General features: G+C 49.5%; 2 protein-coding genes across 7 annotated transcripts in view; one reads left to right on the top strand and one right to left on the bottom strand.

Annotated features, from left to right (window-relative positions):
- The first annotated feature begins 1,345 nt into the window (after positions 1-1,345).
- ALKBH2 (alkB homolog 2, alpha-ketoglutarate dependent dioxygenase) lies at positions 1,346-6,386 on the top strand. Of its 2 annotated transcripts, none has more exons than XM_067700487.1 (4): positions 1,346-1,492; positions 2,069-2,508; positions 3,297-3,495; positions 5,034-6,386. In XM_067700487.1, exons 2-4 carry the CDS (start codon positions 2,232-2,234, stop codon positions 5,338-5,340), a joined length of 783 nt encoding a protein of 260 aa, XP_067556588.1. In that variant the 5' UTR covers positions 1,346-1,492; positions 2,069-2,231; the 3' UTR covers positions 5,341-6,386. The 2 variants fall into 2 exon arrangements, with proteins under 2 accessions (XP_067556588.1, XP_067556587.1); XM_067700486.1 differs by lacking the exon at positions 1,346-1,492 and adding an exon at positions 1,505-1,695.
- The window catches only part of USP30 (ubiquitin specific peptidase 30), a 28,171-nt gene continuing 21,589 nt past the window's right edge, over positions 5,532-12,113 (bottom strand). For 4 of the 5 annotated variants that reach the window (XM_067700484.1, XM_067700483.1, XM_067700482.1 and 1 more), the window contains 6 exons: positions 12,020-12,079; positions 11,435-11,521; positions 10,572-10,652; positions 10,257-10,476; positions 8,657-8,777; positions 5,532-7,972 (listed from right to left, as the gene is read on the bottom strand). In XM_067700484.1, coding sequence (XP_067556585.1) covers positions 7,708-7,972; positions 8,657-8,777; positions 10,257-10,476; positions 10,572-10,652; positions 11,435-11,521; positions 12,020-12,079 — 834 coding nt within the window. In that variant the 3' untranslated portion in view covers positions 5,532-7,707. The remainder of the gene's footprint in view (positions 7,973-8,656; positions 8,778-10,256; positions 10,477-10,571; positions 10,653-11,434; positions 11,522-12,019; positions 12,080-12,113) is intronic. The other variant, XR_010933276.1, reaches the window with a different exon arrangement.

Genomic DNA, 12,113 nt, shown 5'->3' with positions numbered 1-12,113 from the left:
TACAATCCCAGCGGGGCTTCTCTTTTCCTACCTAATCATCTTTTTGAAATGTAAATTACACCATAATAATCCCCAGGTTAAAATCCTATAGTTTCCAAATATGTTTGGAATAAAATCCTTGCTTCTACATACATACAGATGGTCAACAGGCACAGGAAAAGATGCTCAACATCTCTAATTATTAGAGAAATGCAAATTAAAACTACAATGAGGTATCACCTCACACCAGTCAGAATGGCCATCATTAAAGTGTCTACAAGTAGTAAATGCCGGAGATGGTGTGGAGAAAAAGGACCCCTCCTACACTGTTGGCGGGAATGTAAATTGGTGCAGCCACTATGGAGACCAGTATGGAGGTTCCCTAAAGAAACTAAAAATAAAGTTATCATATGATCCAACAATCCCACGCCTGGGCATATATAGGGAAAAAACTCTACTTCAAAAAGGTATATGCACCCCAATGTTCATAGCAGCACTATTTACAATAGCCTGGACACGAGAGCTTGTACATGAATAGATATAGTGACCTTATTTGTATTTTCCCCAAACTGGAAACAACCCAAATGCCCCTCAAGTGGCAAGTGGATGGACAAATTGTAGGGCATGAGTACAAGGGCAGCTTACTCAGCAATGAAAAGGAATAAACTGATACGAACAACATGGATACGTCTTAAAAGCGTTAGGCTAAGTGAAAGAAGCCAGACACAAAGCCTATATATTGTATCATTTCCTTTACAAGAAATTCTGGAAAAGGTAAAACTCTAGGGACAGAAAACACATCAGTGGTTGCCGGGGGCTGGGTAAGGGGGCGAGTTGATAACTAGGAGACTTGGGGGAATTTTATGGGATGATAGAATTCTAGATCTTGATTGTGGTGTGGTCACACAACTGTTTACCTTTGTCAAAATCTGCAGAGCTGGACGCTAAGAAGATTCAAAACAAAGCCCCCAACCTCTTTTCATTCCATTGGCCAAGAGAGAGAGTAAATAAAAATTGGTGATAATAAAAGCTGACATTTGTTTGAAGCACAGAAGCCCTTCTCACACATCCTCTCATTTACTCCTCATGGTGTTCTCATGGCATCGGTTTTGTAGTCCCCACTGTTTAGAGAAGGCAGTTCAAGCCCAGAAGGGTTAAGTGACCTGTAGGAGCCGCACAGCTACAGTTGAGGAGACAGAAATGGAAGTTACGGGGTCTGATTGCAGAATTCGTGCTCCTATCTGCGACAATATGCTGGTTGGCCCAACTCCCTGTCAGGAAACGAAATTAATCCCCAGGGAGAGATGACACCGAACAACAGCTGCCAAACCACCGGGGACCCTGCGCTGCTGCGGAACAAATAACGTTACCCAGAAATACGGCGGTGCTTGCAACGCGCCCGGAGGGCCAACAGGTGGCGCCCGGAGGCCGCCCACCGCTTTGTTTTGCAGATTTGCCTGGATTTTCTCCAGTTCGCGGCTGAAATCTGCCCGGAAGCAGTTCTGTAGAGGGGGTAAGTGTTTCCTCTTTCCCGCAGGACGTTTGTACAGTGTCTGGGAGAAGCGGAGCTTCGCGGGAGCTGAGATTTTAAAGAGACCCCTAGGCACCACCCACCCCCCGCACGTGTTACAATTCTTATTTTCTATCAGAATTCGGCGTGCCTGGTGTATGACCACGTTTAACCGTTGTTACATTTAGATTCAGAATCTTGTCCGTGTAAGGATCGCAGTACTTACCTGTTTTAATACTTGCGTGGGAGGCCGGCCAGTTATCTACCCCCCACCCCCCAGCCTGTCCTTTGCAGGGTGGAAGGGAGAGAGAGACGTGCATTTCTGGGTGACTTTGAGCAAACCTCTCCCCCTCTCAGTGTGTCAGTTTCCCCATATGTAAAGTGAGCGTTTGGGTTGCAGTTTCCAAGTTTGCCATTGGCGTGCGAATTCCGGGGGGTGGGTGTTTCTTTAAAAATTCGGATATTTGCGGGTGGAGGGCAGGCACACGTGGGTGTTGCAAGCTAGGCGGCTGATTCTAATACCTACCTAGGTGTGGGAGGGATCCTTCCAGCTTTAACCTCCTCTTCCTTCCTTTATAGGACATGGTGTTAAACTTTAAAATGGAAACTTAAAAACTGGAGGAATGCCACTGTGAGACCACTTTGCAGAGTGGATTTTGGCATTTGGGACAGAGCCTGGGCAATCTCTCTCTCTCTCTTGGCCTGGCCACTGGCTACCAGGTGTTTGCTTTGTGGAGACTAGATGGACAGATTCCTGGTGAAGGGGGCTGTCAGGGGCCTTATGGGAAAGAGGGGGCAAGAGCAGACCGGAGGAGGCCCAGCAGGGTTGGCAGAAGAGGAGGGGACCAGCAGGAAAAAGCCCAGGAGAGCAGCCCCGGGGAATGGAGTCCACTCGGCAGGCCTCAGCTGGAGGCACATTGCAGCCGAGGGCCTGGACTGCGATTACACAGTCCTGTTTGGCAAAGCCGAAGCAGATGAGATTTTCCAAGAGTTGGAGAAAGAAGTGGAATATTTTACAGGTAAGCAGGGGACGGTGGGGTGTGTGTGGAAGCCTTGTTGGATAAAACTAGTGGTCCGTGTTTAGGGAAATCTGAACCCAGGAGCCATTAATTACAGATGAGTTTGTTAATTGACTGAACACACATTCCGGGCACCTCTGGGCCAAGCAACTTGCTGGGTGCTTGGGATACAGACTTAATAACAGGGATCTCCTGTCCGCTGAGAGCGGAGAGATGGTAAATTACCAGGTAATTCCTATGCACGAGGTTCTCAGCATCACCTGGAGGACTTTGTTGCTTGTGAGAACACCATGGCTTGCCCTGCCCCTGCAGTCTAGTGTCCGGAGTTTCCGGGTGCTACTGATCCGGGGACCACACACTGAGAACCGCTGCAATGTGGCAGGGCACAGGGACGGGGAGACGTAGAAATGCCCACGGGAGACCCAGCCTCCATCCTGAGCTGAATTAGCACCATCTTCCATCGATGCCCTTTGTCCCCACAGTTGGCAAAATCACCGTGCTAGCGTGTAACCTGACTTCATTTTGCTCCAATTTCAGCCTCTGTATTACGGTTCTAGTGAGCAATTAAGTTAGGGTGTTTTTATGAAAAACTTGGACTAGGGCTGTGTTTCTCCAAGTGTCGGACAAGAATCACTGTCCTTACATGAACGTTTTGGACGAGCCACAATGATTTTTGAGGAGGGGGTCCCTGGTCGGGGTATTAGATGTTATTCCTGTTTTACTTCCTTTTCTGAATACTCAGGGAGTGAGTGGATTGTCTGAGGCGCTGCCATGTTTCCCCTGCACAGGTGCGCTGGCCAGGATCCAGGTGTTTGGGAAGTGGCACAATGTCCCAAGGAAGCAGGCGACATACGGTGACACTGGGCTGACCTACACCTTTTCGGGCCTCACTCTGTCTCCAAGGCCCTGGCTCCCTGTCCTAGAGCGCATCCGGGATCGCGTTTCTGTAGTGACTGGACAGAACTTCAACTTCGTGCTTGTCAACAGGTGACCCCCTAACTGTTTGTACCTTTTACTTTTTAGGACAGTGGACTGAATTTTATAAACCTGTCTCTTCCAAAAAGAAGAGTTTAGGATTCCACCGTACTTTACTCATTTGTACAACAAATAACCCTTCAGTGTAGTTAGGGGAGTAGTAGTGGAACATAAGCAATTAGTCTTCATGGAGCTCTCACCATGGCGGGAGTGAGAGGCCGCAAAGTGATGAACAGGCGAACAAGATAACTTCAGACGTTGATAAGTGTCTCGTAGAAAATTAAACAGGCTGATCTAAGAACGGCTGGGAGGAAGGAGTCCGGGTTTCTCAACAGCAACACTCCTGATGCTTTGGGCCAGATAATCCTCTTTCTGGGGCTGACCTGTGCACTGCAGGATGTTGGGCAGCATCCCTAGCCTCCACCCACCAGATGCCAGGACCACCCTGTGAATGAAGAACGTTGCCTGCCTTATCATCCAACAGAGGATGTGGGGCCATCAAGCCACTGTAGCCCTGAGGGAACTCAGGATGGAGACATACCCTTGCCAAGCCCTCAGCCCCGCAGCCACCGCCAGGGTGCCCCGAGGGGACTCAGGATGGGAGAGGACAGGATACTGGCCCCAGAGAGCTGAGGTGCATCTCAAAGGAATGACTTCAGTGAGCCCAGACTGTTCCCTACACAGAAAGGCGCTAAACTCATTAGCTCGAGATGTCTGGTTTTCTTTTAATGATCAGTAACCTTTTGATGTTCTAACGACCGTGTTTTGTCTGCTCCCCCCTTACCTCTTCGGAGCAGTCCCCCAGAGCTGGCTGACAGGCTGCCTCCTTTTAGACTGTGCATTTTTTTCGGGGGTCCCTTTGGTCAAAGCAACCAGAATGTCTCCAGACATCGCCTAGTGCCCCCTGGGGGGGCAGAGTCACCCTGGTTGAGAACTCTGGGCTTAAGGGAAGATGGTTAGAGGAGGGTTCACGGAGGGGTGACGTCCGAGCTGATAGCTTAACCAAGAGAGAGTGGGAGCCACACAGGCACCTGGAGGGAGAGCAGAGGGAGCTTGGAGTGTCTCGAGTGGAAATCCCGCTGGTGGTGCTGGAAAGCAGTGATGAGCTCAGAGGCCGGCGGGGGCCAGACTTTGCGAGGAATACGGGTTTTAAGTGTAGGGAGAAACCGTCTTACGCGATGAAGGTTTACACATACGAACCCTGCAGGAGAACTCTAAGACTCGTGTTTGGCCTCTGTTGGTGTGCTTTGTTTGTTTGATGGCTTGTGGGATCTTAGTTTCCTGACCAGGGATCAAACCTGGGCCCCCTGCAGTGGAAGCGCAGAGTCCTAACCATTGGACCGCCAGGGAATTCCTTATTGGTTTTAAAGCGTGTGATCAAAGAGGGCTGATAACAAGGTGAAAGGCTTGCCTCATCTGTGGACCAGATGCAGCCCTCCAGCCCCTGCAGAAACCTGTGCTCGTGGCACTGTTTCCCTGCAGGCAAACGAGGTGTGGGCCTGTTTCCACAGAGGGCTGTTCTGTGAACTCTGCTTGTTTTCTCACTGCAGGTACAAAGACGGCCGTGACCACATTGGTGAGCACAGAGATGATGAGAGAGAGCTGGCTCCTGGGAGCCCCATCGCCTCTGTCTCCTTTGGGGCTTGCAGAGACTTCTTCTTCCGGCATAAGGATTCCCGGGGGAAGCACCCCTCCCGGAGGCTGGGGGTGGTCAGGCTCCAGCTGGCCCACGGAAGCTTACTTATGATGAACCACCCAACCAACACTCACTGGTACCACAGTCTCCCCGTCCGAAAGAATGTTCTGGCTCCCCGGGTCAACCTGACATTTCGGAAAATCCTGCCTATTACAAAGTAAAAACGTTTTTAACAGCTAGTACTTCTGTTAGTTCCTTCCTTCTCTACTCCAAGAGGGAGCTGGCATTTCCTTTACCAACAGGGAACATGGAAAAGGTTGAACCCAAGCGCAGGGCTTCTTACATACAATGCTGAACTCAGAAAGAGGATGTTTGTATCGAGTCGGTGAATTATGAAAGAAGACCAGTTGACTTTTTTCCTAACAAAATGATTCTTTTATTGCTATAATACACAGCAGATACAAAAGGTACCTTTAGCAAAAACATAAATCAGCAGTTATTATGGCATAAACTACGAGTTTAACTTCAGTTTTTGCAAAAAGAAGCGACTTTGTAAATAACTTAAAGCTAGAAGTAAGAGTGTTTGGCTGCTACTTAACGCCTAATGGTTTACAAAAAATGAGAAAGTCACCTTTAAGTCGGGGGAAGAGACTTTGCACAGAGATCATTCACATTTACAGCTGTGGCTCAGTCCCTCCGACCAAAGATCTGCTTACAACTGAACGCTAAAAGGATGAGCCCCGTTCATCTCTCTTTAATGGCAGATTGCAAAGCGTAAGCAGCGGCAGAGCAGCAGTTGCTCCAAGCTACAACTTTGCCAGGCAGGTTAAGGTCACGTGATTGAGCATTTGTTTCCCCCAGACCGCGGGTACCACGGGGACGTGCCTTTCGCCGTCAAAGCCAGGGTCTGTAAGAAGTCGGGAAGGGACGTCTGCCGTGAACAGACCAGAAGCTTTGTGCGGCTCCTTTCTCCCTGAGGTGTGTGGCCTGGAGAACTTCACAGTCCGTTCTGTCAATAGCGAGAGTTCCGAGTCCTCAGGATGCACGCTGGGCCTGGGGGAATGGGGATCATCTGGGCCTCTAGCGCTTTCAGCTGACACCAAGGCCTTGTCTGGAAGTGTCTGCCAGCCGGTCCCCACCAGGGGAAGCACAGCCCTCAGCCTGACCTCAGGTGACCTTTTGGATGCGTCTGATTCCAAATCTTATCTCTGAAGAGTCAGTCTGCATTTGTTTTTTGTTTTAAATAAAAGAGCCTAGCTAAAACATAGATATCCCTGTGTCATCAAAATTCCTTCGGCCCTGGGCTGCCTTCATTAGACTTACCTGAAGAGAGGGGAGGATGCCCAAGAGAGGCCTTTTGTATGAGGCTACTGGAAACGAATACATTTAGAATATGGACCTAGAACAGAATGACAGTACTAGATATCAGCCATAATTTTATGTTCAAAAAGTTTTTTTAAACTTCTTTTTTGTGGGAAGGGCTGGACTTGGATGGTCATGGAATCTAACTCATCACTTTACAGATGAGGAAACTGAGGTCCAGAGAGGCAGCAGCCCCAAGGTCAGTGCCCTTCTTTCAGAATCCAGCTCTCAAATGGAGGCCAGGATTGTCTTTCTGACACAGCCCCCGGCTCCACCTGTAAACCTCAGGAGCTCTTCATGGGCAATAAATAAATAGATGAGAATAGCTGTCCACCGTGGGGTCCTTGTGTGAGAAAGGGTTTTCTACAGAGCGGAGGAGTCCTAGGTGTGGCACACAGGCCACCGAGTTCTGGCCGTTGACACAGTTATATAATATGCGATCATCACACTTGGGAGTCCAGGATACAAAAGATAACAGCAAAGAGAAAGCTGGTCACTGGTAACTGACAAAGTAGAGAAAGAATTTCCCCGAGGGCGGATTTGGCACATGAGCTTTTACTACATATAAAGAATCGAAAGGTTAGAAAAAGACATATAAAAAGGGAAGGCGGGTGCGCATCAGGCGTCTGTTAACTGTTCTGTTGCTCTCTATTCGGTAACTTTGGAAGGTACAGAGCTTTTCAAAAATTGTTTATATGATTCCCAGATGAGGTGTGTTTTCCAGAAGGGACGTGCTACGAAAGCAATTGAGAGCGAAAGGCACTTTTTCTTCGAAGTTGTTGCCTTTAGTAATTTCACTAGTTCAACCATTTTTATGGGACTGCTTATTAAAAATAAAAGATCTATGCTGAAACGCTGGAGGATCAGACAAAGTTAACTCCCCTCTGAGAACACCTAATGTATCAATCTAAAAAAGGTGGCTTCTGGAGTCTGGTTTCTTTTAATTACCTGGATCAGGTGAGTGACAAGACATGCTCTAGACACAATGACTGTTTTCCTAGCCCGGCACCGCTGCCCTGGTACGCACGGGCAGAGCTGTGCGGGGAGCCTGACCTCGTTTGAATCGGGGCCACCAGCTCCTGTGTGGAGCCTGCTCTTAGAACACGCCAGAAGGCTGCAGGACTCTAGTGGGGCTGCTTGCACGTACACACCACAGCACACACGCACACGCACACACACACAGCTTGGACGGAGCCATCAGCTCTAGCTTCGGGGCCAGGGCAGAGTCATTCTTCAGACTTGCACTCCTGACTCTGGTGCTGCATCTTGGAAAGAACACGCTCGTAAAACAGCAGGTAGGCGCTGGAGGACAGCACCTCCTGCAGGCTGGCCTTACGGACAGTGTCGTCAGAAATCCACAGCCACTGGTTGCTCGTGGAGAGAGGGTTCTTGGCCGAAGGCGGGGACCGTCGGTAGGTCACGAAGTGTCCCGAGTGCATGTCTCCGTGATGGACAACAACTGCCACCAGCTGGAAGAGGTACGTGGAGGAGCTGAACGGTAGGAACAAATGTCAGTGGTTTACAAATACAACAAGGAAGGTTTAGAGGCAAAGCAAAGAGGAGGGCTTCCCTGGTGGCGCAGTGGATGAGCGTCCGCCTGCCGATGCAGGGGACACGGGTTCGTGCCCCGGTCCGGGAAGATCCCACATGCCGCGGAGCGGCTGGGCCCGTGAGCCATGGCCGCTGAGCCTGTGCGTCCGGAGCCTGTGCCCCGCAACGGGAGAGGCCACAACAGTGAGAGGCCCGCGTACCGCAAAAAAAAAAAAGCAAAGAGTAAAAAATACTAGATGTTCAACAATAGGGGACTGACACAATGGTACAGCTATACAACTGAATACTATGCAACCACTGAAATAGAGACCTGTATTTACTGGCCTGGTAAACTGTCCATTCTGTGAGTGTATGTATGTTGTGTAGTATATGCGTGCGCACACACACACACACACACACACACACAGCTTTACAGAGTGGAAGACAAAGATTTAATTGGTGATCTATCTTTAGGTGGTGTCCCCAAAATTTTTAAAATTTCTTTCTTTATATTCTATGTACATACTTTCATACATATGTACATGTATACACACATACACATAACATTTACATTTTATGGACTTTGTAACTCTTATTTTTAAAGCCATCAGTGAATGAGGCATATGCGTCTAAAAAGTGGCTCACCTGTAGTCAGGAACAGCTGGGAGGGGGAAGGGCATCGGGGTTGGCAGCGTGGGCAAGAAAGATGGGGAGCAGGCGCCGTTCATGCAAATCTGTGTTTTGGGGCCCCCCGGGTGACTCCGAACTGCAAGAGAAAAAGGCCGAAGGCAATGAAAGTGAGCAGCAGCTTTGGGTAAACAAGACATGGTTTGGATTAGCTTGAAATTTAACTCCCCAGTAAGGCTACAGAGGAAAAACAGATACTTGATTTTGTCCTATGCTGATTCATAAAACTTCCTTTTTGCCTCTGCCTGTTTTAATCCCCAAATAGGAAAAATGTACCCAGCTCCTAGCCTCCTGCTCACTTTGACGACTCTGTGAGTCTTTGAGATTCTCAGCCCTGTTTGCTAAAGACCTGCACCCCTGCCAGGGAGAAGAGGAAGCCAGGGCAAGGAGGTCCTGGATTTAAAACTGGGCCCTCTTCCCACCCCAGCTGCTCCCAATGTTAAACTATTGACCTTCTGAGAAAGGACAAAGCTCGGTCTCCCTGTGAATGATGTCCTGTCAGGCCACACAAATGGATGTAGGAAAGAATAATGGTAGTAAGGGGTGTTAGGTGGGGAAAGTCTGGGGTGCAGGGAAGACAGTCCTGGCACACGGGTGGCGAGTTCAGGCTTGGAGCCTCGAAAGTCGGTGAGTTTTCCTCATTTACAAAGAACTGAACAAATTACATACAACACCTTTACAAAACTGTCCCAACGGGGCTTCCCTGGTGGCGCAGTGGTTAAGAATCTGCCTGCCAATGCAGCAGGCACGGGTTCGAGCCCTGGTCTGGGAAGATCCCACATGCCGCAGAGCAACTAGGCCCATGAGCCACAACTACCGAGCCTGCGCGTCTGGAGCCTGTGCTCCACAACAACAGAGGCCGCAACAGTGAGAGGCCCGCGCACCGCAATGAAGAGTGGCCCCCGCTCGCCACAACTAGAGAAAGCCCTCGCACAGAAACGAAGACCCAACACAGCCAAAAACAAATTTTAAAAAAAAACAAAAAACACTGTCCCGACACTTCATTCCAGTACCAGATCCCCCATCTGCTGTTTGCCCCTGGACCAATCAGCCTCTGGGAGCCTCGGTTTTCTCTTCAGTGAGACAGAGTGATAATAGCTACCTGGCTTCACTGGGACCCGATCAATAATTAGCTTCAAGGGAGGATGGTAATGGGATCAGACAAAAAGCAATTCAGCAAAGAAGTATCAACCCAAATAAGATGTTCAGGGATCTTCAGCCAGGACATTCCTCCCCACAGTTCCTGTCTAAACGAGGTGACTGTACTGGGGAGAAGAAAAGAGAAGAAATTCACTGGAATGAGTTGAGCCAATTATTGTTTAGTCAGAAGACCAGAAAGCAACATTTTGCTTTCCTGCCTACAGTTTTTCATTTGTCAGAGAGTTTTTAAAAACTAGACATCTCGTGACTGTGCCAGTTAAACCTCTTTTACAAAACCTTTCCTCTCCCACCCCCAATCCTGCTGTTCTCAAGAATTTAAGCAGCCGTCGGGTGAGCCTGGCCCTTGTGGCACAAGGAACCCGCCAATTCCAGCTGCGTTGGCCCCTCGGGCAGGCACCTGGCTTGGGGGCTGCCGGCCCATCCTGCAGCTCCAGTGCAGGTCCTGCCTTCTCGTGCAGCTCGGGGCTGCGGTGAACGGGTTTGTGTCCGAGGAGGTGATACTTGTAGATGTCCATCATCAGGAACTCGTTGAACTGCACGTGCTCGTGCCGCTTCAGGGGTGTGCCGTGGCTGGACCAGCTCAGCCGCTGGAGGTGGATGCACAGACACTGGGGGAGCTGCGGGTGGGAGAGACGGAAAGAGCCGCGGGTCGGGAGCGGGACCCGGGGGGCCCTCGGGAGCAGAGCCGGCCAGGCATGCGGCATGGGCTCACCTTCCCTAGTTTTAACTGTTTGACAAACGTGGTCCTCTGGTGTTCCACCTTCTCCCCATTCAGCGTCCCTTTCGCTTCAATCTGAAATAAAGGAAACATCTCTCTGCAGCAATTCTTTTTTTTTTTTTTTTTTTTGGGCAGCGTTGCGCAGCTTGCAGGATCTTAGTTCCCCGACCAGGGATCGAACCCACGCCCTCGGCAATGAAACCACGGAGTCCTAACCACTGGACCGCTAGGGAAGTCCCTCTGCAGAAATTCTTGAAACAGGACCCCTAGGGAGAGCTGCGGGTCAGGCTGGCGTTACAAGTGCATTCACTGGGCACTTGACGTCCACCTGCTGAAGGAACTCAGCTGCCCAGTTATCTGTGAGTTGTCTTCACTCTTTTAGTCATTAACTAATGGTGACCGTGGAGGCAAAAGAAGTAAAGAGGCCGCACTGAAACTGACACTAGCATGTCATCTGTTTTGTTCTGTGTCTTCAAAATTTCTGGCCCCCACAGTTCCTCTTAATTCAGAGGGTGATGTTTAATTGCTCGGGGGAGTCGGGCAGGTTGCTCAGCTGAGGCAGATGTGAAACAGGTGGGTGTGGAGAGAACTGCAGTGAATTGGAGCGGGCCTGTCCCACCTCAAAGCATGGCATTCAAATTTTTTTCTTTAAACATTTTGTGGATGAAACCAAACTCATCTAGGAAAAAGATTTGGTCCGTGGGCTGCCAATTTCCTCAGCAACTTAGATGGACGTGGCTGTGGCTGCAGAGAGCCTCTGGGGGTAGTCGGCAGAGCTCAGGGCCGACGGTGTGGGAAGCGCTGTATCAGGACACGTGGGCCGGCTCAGGAAATGGCACTTGGGGTTAAAGCCATACCTTCGTACAGTTGTCACATACGACATCCCGCACGGATTCCGACGAGATGAAGTGGTGAAGGCAGTGGTCCAGGGTCAGTGGATGACCCTACAGCACAAGAAGGACATTCATGATTACAATTCAAGGAGAGCTAGACTGAAACTGTTAACAGTGTGAAGCCCAGAGCTTTATTCTGCTTAGGCAGGCAGTGAGGCTTCACAGACACAACTGGGTGTTTCCTGAACAGATGGGGAGCCCAGAGCATCTTGGATTTGCTCTTATGGATGGATTCAAGGGTATGAGGACATAACACTGCAGAAAATTATGGGCTTCCATGTTCTTGTAGATAGCTTTGAAATTGAGATTAATGTGTGTGTGTGTGTGTGTGTGTGTTCAAAAAAGCCAAAATTTCTGCAGCAAGAGAGAAAATGCCCACCTTCTCCCCCCAAGACAGGCCATGGTACCACAGATTAAAACTAAGATGGGTTCAACCAACCATGTGTCTGAGTCATGTGTAGTAGCTGAGCTACACGAAATGTCTCAAAGCCCTTTCAGATTCAAATGTCTCCAAAACAGACCCCAAGTAAACCACAGATCAGTACATACCCATGTGGCAGCTGGAATACTTAGTGAAAGGCTATCGAAGGTATCAAATCGAACGGGACTCTGAAACACATATTGCAGCAAAAACCAGAAAGGA

The sequence above is a fragment of the Pseudorca crassidens genome, chromosome 12, assembly GCF_039906515.1.
Source record: "Pseudorca crassidens isolate mPseCra1 chromosome 12, mPseCra1.hap1, whole genome shotgun sequence".
Taxonomy (NCBI): Eukaryota; Metazoa; Chordata; class Mammalia; order Artiodactyla; family Delphinidae; genus Pseudorca; species Pseudorca crassidens.
The sequence above is the reverse complement of the archived record's forward strand: the minus strand, read 5'-3'. Positions and strand labels throughout refer to the sequence as shown.